Source organism: Egretta garzetta, unplaced genomic scaffold (assembly GCF_000687185.1).
Source record: "Egretta garzetta isolate BGI_Z169 unplaced genomic scaffold, ASM68718v1 scaffold264, whole genome shotgun sequence".
NCBI lineage: Eukaryota > Metazoa > Chordata > Aves > Pelecaniformes > Ardeidae > Egretta > Egretta garzetta.
In genome coordinates, this window is record NW_009259685.1 from 2,998,143 (window position 1) to 3,005,960 (window position 7,818).

General features: G+C 40.5%; 1 protein-coding gene across 7 annotated transcripts in view; it reads right to left on the minus strand.

The window, feature by feature from the left end:
- The window catches only part of IKZF1 (IKAROS family zinc finger 1), a 70,373-nt gene that overhangs the window by 57,507 nt on the left and 5,048 nt on the right, over positions 1-7,818 (minus strand). For 6 of the 7 annotated variants that reach the window (XM_009638737.2, XM_009638735.2, XM_035894155.1 and 3 more), the window contains exon 2: positions 298-351. In XM_009638737.2, coding sequence (XP_009637032.1) covers positions 298-337 — 40 coding nt within the window. In that variant the 5' untranslated portion in view covers positions 338-351. Of the gene's footprint in view, positions 1-297; positions 352-5,828; positions 6,032-7,818 lie in introns of those variants that run through there. The other variant, XM_035894154.1, reaches the window with a different exon arrangement.

The window sequence follows — 7,818 nt, forward strand, 5'->3', positions numbered from 1 at the left end:
AAAGAGTGTAAATGTGCACCTGACCATGCTTCAGGGATACGTTACCATAGGTTTAATGCAAAAATACATCATGCTTCTATGTTCCCTTGACTTCTTTATTTACCCAGTTCCTTTTAAAAAAATCCATGCACTGTTGAGCTTGATATCAAGTGATATAATTAATTATATCTCAATTCCCAATTTGGTTTTAAAAAAGACCCAAAGCAATTTTATTGACAGGAAAAACATTGTAGTGTGCTAGAAAGATGAGCAGGAATTCAGGATTTTCTTTGTAGAAGTATTTGTTAAGGACCTCACCTGAAACCTGGGACATATCTTGAGCCTCATCTGTTTCCATTTTCCTCAAGTTATCTGAGAAGAGAAGAGGAGCCTTAAGTTAATGCAAAATAACACACACATATGCACACAGAAAAAGAAAAAAAAACCCCAACACCCCCCACCCCCCAGACACAGAGGAGAGAAAGAAGGGAAAAGAAAAAAAAAAAACCAAATCCTTTGCTATTTAACTATAAGATTATCTGGGAAGAATAATGTATTTTTCTCTTTATTTCCTCCCTGCATACTTCCTGGAGTATCAGACTGGCACAGACCTTGATCCTTTTAAAAACAGCATTACAAAGATTTATAAAAATATCATTACAAGCACAGGAGGACCAAATTTGTTATTTATTGTTAATTTCCTACTGCATAATAACCCAAAATGCAAACTGACTGCAACAAAATTAAGCAGAAAATTAAATGGCCCTGGGTCATTGTAGGCACAGAATTCATTCTCTTGGTTGATCCATAGTTATGTTCTTTCTAATTTACTGAGCATGCATCGATGAACCTTGAGTCAGCTTGGTGACACGCGTACAATCAGCAATCAAAAAACGAAGCAATTTGCTGAAGAATGTCTCATTTACCCAGGCAGGGCTGCATATCTGAGCAGCAACCGCCACTACCTCCATTAATAATGAATACACCTCCAGCCGCGGCAGATGGGCAGAGCAGCAGCTTCAGGCTTTGGCCCCTCGCTCGCCCAGGAGCCCTTCCTTACAGACCGCACCAGCCCGGCGCTGCGCGGGGGAGAAGTACAGCTCCCGAAAATAGTGAAACGAGCCCAGGAGGGAAAGGGAACCCATGCCTTCCTGTTTTGCTGACAGATGGCTGGCTCCACGGCCTAGCGAGCGATACCGGGAAGCTCCTGCCCTCTGCTTGCGACACACCATCTTCCGAGGAGCCAGCGACCAGTGACCACAAACACCGGGGAGAAGCGTGTGGAGGGTTAGTGGGGTAGAAACAAAATTCAGGTTTTCAGTCCAAAGGGGACCCTGCCGGTCTCAGGGCTCGAGCGCTGGCTGCAGACAGCTGGTGGCCCCTGGGATAACAGATGTGCTGCCAGAGCAGGTAGTCCCAGCACAACCTGGTCCCCACCTTGAAGGGTGGCGTGGGCAGCCGAGGTAGCCTCAGGCGGGGAGGGGACAAAAAGCCTACAAGCTCTTTTGTTCAGCCGTGCTATGCCAGGTCACCTCTTTAGCTGGTGTGGCTGGCTTCACATCCTACCAAGCAGAGGAGGTGGCTCTCTGCTGTTCCGTATAACTGAGATACCTGCCCCCATCAACCCTGTTTCCTGGAATTAATGAAGATGCATTTGTTTGAGGGTTGGAAGCAGAGGAGGACATGGCTTGAGTCCATACAGAAAGGGTTCAAACCTTATCCTAACTTTTTTAGCCCAACTTTGATAATTTTTATTTTTTACCCAAAAAATCTTAAACCTGCTACCCAACAAGCTGCAGTGGGAAAGCATAACAACAGTGGTCATATTTATTCATTTCATAAGTTTTATGATCTCCTCACTTGCTTCTGAATGTCATCAGTATATCTGAGATCCAATATACTGCTGCCCCCCCACCCTTGCAAATGCTGGCTTCCCTCATGAGATCCATGCTAGACTTGCAAAAAGACAGCACGTAGACTGCAGGACTGCAGACAGATAAGCTGGGGAACTGATTTTGGTCTATGCAGTTTGCAGAAAAAGTTGGGTATTCTCACAGAGCATTCTGCCTGTGGCACATGTCCCATAGCACCGCCTAATATCCAATAATGCTCTGTCTTGCTTTATTCTGCTCTTAAACTTTAATTCCAGACAAGCGATTTGTTTAACGTCTATATATAATTCTCAGAAATGACTACAGCCATGCAAAACGCAGAAAGCCACCTACCACTCACGAATTTGCATCAGTTCCTATGGGACTGAAGAGCTTTCAATAGGTCAATTTTTAATGAAGTAGTCAGTGAGAAATGCAGCTTCTCTTGCAGGAGGGAAAACCCTATAATGGTGGCCTGCCCAGTTACTGGAAATGTGGTGTATTTTATGGCAGGTGGTATGGTACAAGTGCTCGGTATGGTCCCTTATTTCTCCTGCAAGCATGACTGAACACAAAGGAAGAAAAAAAGAAATGCCCGTTCATCTATTACTGCCTTCAAGGGTCACCTGGCTAATCAGTTGATTACTACACATTTTTCCACAGAGTACATGAACCCCAACCAACCAAAGAAAACACCCACCAGAAGGGAGCCACACTCATGAAGGGCACTTTATTCTGACTTCACCTGCCTTCTCCCTATTGCTAGGGCTTCAGCTGGACTGGGAGCGAGAAGGGGAGGGGATGACAAAGGAGAAAATTTCTTCTGTTTTCGTATTCCTGAATTTACCTGCCTTTGGCATGGCAAGCCTTAGGTTCAGCATTTCTGCAACTTAAGCATCACACTTCACAGCCATACTCCTTCCTGCCTCTTGCTGCCAGCAGGCAGAATTCCATTTGAAAACATTTCCCAATTTTTAAACGGAGAGGTAAACTAGAGTACAGATTGATTCTTTTTTTTTAATGGAGGTAAACTGGAGTACAGTTTGCTTTTTTTTTTTTTTTTTAGTGGAATACTCCTAGGCTTGCTTTCTGTGTGGTTGGATGACTGCCTGTCCTGAAACAGATGCCCTCAGTTCTCCAAGAGATGACTTCAGGGTGTATCCTTGAATTAAGTGATTTTAGGACATTTGGCAAAGCTGTTCCATTTTCCGGGGATGAAACATGGAGAGAAAATAGAAAAGTGGAAAAGTGGTGGAAAAGTGATGAGGGAAAGATGTATTCCCCCTAATCATTACTTAGAACAATTAAGCATGGTTCCGAAATGTAGATTAAGATCCACATGCACTAAGCAAATTAACAAAAGCAAAAAAAAAACCCCTTAAAAAACCCTAAAGGGTGTTTTGAATCCCTCCCAGCAGAAAATCATATGCTAACACTATAGTATCCTGTGGTATCTGGTAAATACTAATGAAATCCCAGCTAACTTCAGCTTAGGCTCTGTAGCAAAGAATTAGCAAAGAATACGTGACAAGACTCCCTCCTCTCCCACCCCCAAACGCAACAGTGACAGCAGTACATTAGTTTTGGCTCTGTGACCATTAAAAGGTTTTTCATACTGGACTTGGGTATAACGTATCTTGGGCTAAATTTTAAGTGCTAAGAGTAGAATTTACCTCTTTGCCTTTCATATGGTAAATCTATGAATAGGAAACTATGCCCTGTTTTCCCTCCCTTTCCTCCTCTGCTCTAGAATCACCAGTAACATTGTTGCTGACTTCCCAGAAAGCAAGAGAGCCCTATGTACAGATATAAGGGTTTGCACTAAAGTATCTACTTGATATCAATTTGTAAATTAATAGATCTTTACAAAGATTTATCTAAAAGAACACTGGCTTAGAAATGTTTATGACATGAAACCCTAGATAACTGTCTGTTTTGGCAAGAAAAAGAATTGGTTAGCAATTTTTCATTGTATCTACAGAATCAAATTTATCACTAGCATAAGAAGGGTGTATGACTTTACTGTCTTCAATGCAGTCGCATCTATTTAGTTTAGCAGCTAATTTAGGAGCCTGAAGTTAGAAATCAAAAGCTGGGTGCGCCGCTGACTGAAGCAATCTGGCTCTCAAATGCTGAACGTGTGTGGCTCTCATTTATAGCAGGAAAGGGATCAGCACCCAGGTGATAATAGATATTTCTTCTATTTAGGAATCCAAATGGCTTCAAAGTTTGGGCCCTTATTGAAAGAGCTACAAAGCTCTCTCCAAAAGAGAGAAAACTGTTTCTTCAAGTCTTTTCAGACACAGTACTCTACCCCATACCTTTTCCCCTTCAGACTCCAAATACCAGATTCACAGATGAAGCTACCATAACGCTTTAGAAAAAGAATAAAATGTCACAATCTTAAGCTAATTAATAATCAACACACAAAACCCCTGAAAGTCTAGGTTGATTTTATTTTAAATAAAGAAGCACCTAACTGGCCATGCTCACAAAAAAAATTCTGGATTTAAGTTAGTCAGCATTTGTCCAGGTTACCATCTTGAGTCCGAAGAAAATTACATGGGACTGATTTCTCTCCTTGCAACTCCCTCTACAATATAACTTCTGCTGTCTTAAGAATATATCAAAGTACACCCCATAAATCACTGGAGTACTGTTCCATTTATACCCGGTGTCAATTACAACCAGAAGTGGGTTTGGGATCTTTTAGGATTCCAGGTGTAAATAGGAAGAAGTCTTTGCAAGGTCAAGATTTTCTAATCTTTCAGAATACAGCAAATTATTTATTTGCGAGTCTTGGTTTATTATTTCATCTCCTGTTTTACAATGCAAATTCAAAAGTAAACCTCCTTGTCAAGAAAACGAATGCTTGGCATTTATACAGTCTTTTATCAGTTCAAACAAACATGTAAGCATGTCAGTCCTTCTACAAACCCTGCTCTCTTAGGATATTAAAGGTCACAAGATTGGGCCATTGATATAATTCACTGGAATGAGCTAATCTAAAGCCAAAGACTAGCTATTTTGTTCTCTTCTTTGGTTCCCAAGCTACATATGTACTGACTTCTCTGGGACAACACGTGCTTCACACTCAGCACAATAGGACTTCACTTACGGTGTGGAAATGAAATCACAAATTTTGACATCTGGGGAGCCACTTTGGACTTACACCAGCAAACCTAAACTCAGAGCTCTCCTTCCATCTACAGACAGCTCTACTTCTGGTGCTGCAAGGAGTCCACAAAAGCACACCACGTCCAGCTGCATGTTGCCTGACTGTTTGTAGGCGTAGCCTTGCTGAGCAGAGAGAAAGGTCCCTGAAGGAACACTTCTGTCTTGAGTGCACCCCGCAGGGGCAGGAGCACTTTTCCATGAAGCCTCAGAGCAGAAAATATGAGCGCTCACAAAGTCTGGAGGGGTAGGGAGGGGAGGAGAAACCTTCTACAAGGGACCTGGTGTTCTGCAGGTGCTTTTCCAAATATAAAAAGAGAGGGGAACACGTGTCCCTCAGTGGTGGCAGCTTTGGGTTAGCTGCGATAAACCAAACAAGCGAAGAGGCAAACCCCAGCCTTGCTTCCACAGGCGCCGTGGGGAAAGGGCCAATTTTGCAACGCGCGCTTGTGCAAGCAGCCCCGCGGCAGGAAAAGGGACCGCTCGCACAGGTCATTGGAGCAGCTGGCCCTAACGGAGCGCTCGTGTGTGAGCACGTCTCGTCTTTGTGGTCTTTGACATGTCTCATTGGCTCCTCATCACATCGGCTGTAGCGTTAGCAAACTAAAAATCCAAACCAACAACCAAAAACATAAAACCCCAACCCACTTTACAACCTAAATTGAAGCAAAACTCCTAAAATGGGTCCTAGATTCAACCACCCACAACATATAAAGAGAAGTTTAATAAATAAATTAATAAAGCGAAACCAGGCTGCAGCCTGAAAAACACACTACAGTTGAACACATATAGCCCTTAACATACCTGACAGAATTCGCACATGAACAACATGTTAGGAGTCATATGTATCATTGTGTATGTACCATCAGTCTTTTTGCTTTTAAGTTGGGAGTTGCATCTACCCGTAGAATGATAATAGAGCTGCATTTCTAATTGCACCAGAGGGTCCTAACCTAGCAGAACCAAGCCTCTTGCATCCACTGAAGTCAATGAGTTTGAACCAACAACCAAGAGAGGAGGTGAATAAAGACATCCCTGTAAAAGTATTTAACATTTGGTTTCCTTTTAAACAAAAGACCTAATCTTCTTCCTTTTTTTTTTTTTAAATAGACTTTTAACTTCATGTATGAATGTGCTACATATGACTGAACACACAAGAGGAAGGCTGTTAAACATGAGAAAAAGGTAGCATGTATTGCACAACCCGTGGAAATGCTTGAGAAAATTGCTAGAATCCTACAAACGAGTTTTAATTAAAAGCGTCCAATATCTCGGCAAGCAGCTGATAATTAGCTTTATTATTGTAATTTAATATGCTAGACTTCACAATCTCTGTGAATGACTCTACTTTAGAACCATTTTAATTCTATTTTTAATTTCTGCCTCATCACACAGCTCAATGTAAATAATAACTACAAAGATGAGGGGGGGTCCTTTCTAAAAAACTAAAAACTGGGAGTCATAATAAGCACTTCAGTGTCCCTCTATTTCTGTTTTTCTTTTTTTGAAAAACCCCTCCAGGTCTTTTAAAGGACTGAGTTAAAACAGAAAAAAGGTTAAAACTAAGTGGATCAATTTCTCTCCCTCTACACTAATTCCACATTCAGCGATTTCTGCAAAGTCTAGGGAGGTGTTTAGTTTATTCAGTCGTTTCTCTATTCCTGCCTAGTGTAAATTCTGGTTAACTACACGAATTGACAATACAATTATGAGCACACAGTCAAATTTCAATGGAGAGCTCCTGTCTGCAAAATGAAGGAAGCGCTGTAATTCAACACACAAGATTAAGAAAAGAACTCTGCTAACAGTACAGATGTGAAACATTTGTATCTCTGGCACATGTAAAATTAATTTCCATGTTAGTGAACAATTGTGAGGGTGTAAAAAAAGTTGTCTAAAAGATCCTACATAATTCTCAGTTCTTTGGGAATTCTTTCTCAAAGCACTGACAAATGATAAAAAGTGCATCTTGTATGCATGTGTGTGTTTTCCACATGCACTATTCTTAGCATTCTACTGTGTTTGAGCTATATTCATGTAACAATTCATTCTTAAAGGAGATAATAATAATAAAAAAAATCTGTTCTTTCATTGACTTTGTGTGCAAATTACTGGACTTGATATCATTGCAAAATGAAAAAGGTTCTTCCTTCAAGTTTTTGAATTACAACCAGAGTCATTATAAATTGCTTCCACAATATGAGAAAAATATGAAGGTAATTTTCCTAATTAAGGCCACATTTTATTAACTCATTAAACTCTGTCACCTTTATTCACTAAAAATCAAGCAGAAAAGTGGAATAAATTCACCATGACAAAGAAAATGCACACATTTCCATCATATAAATAAACTGACTAAAAAAAGGTGAGGTGTGTAAATTAAGGCACTCAATCTAAGAACATAGCACATTCTCAAGTGGCCAAATTGAGCTCTTGGATGTTCTTCCAGGACTCTCACTTGAGAGAATGCAAGCAGCAGATGCAAAACTGTACTTCTTGTATCTTTGTGTGTGTATATATATATATATATATATATATGATTTTAAAAGTATAGGATGTCCTTAGCACAACATATCTCAATGTGCAATACAGAAAACATAAAAGGGTCCCTTTATGTCTAGAATTGTTATTGCCAAGTATCCGCAACAATATATCAGTAGCCAGTTTGTCCAAATTATAGGAGGTTTCAGTAACTCTGCTTTATGATCATGGAATTGCTTCTTAATTTCCCTTCAAACTGTTCAAGCTGTTACGGATTATTAAAGGACATTATCAGCCTGAATAAGTATATTAG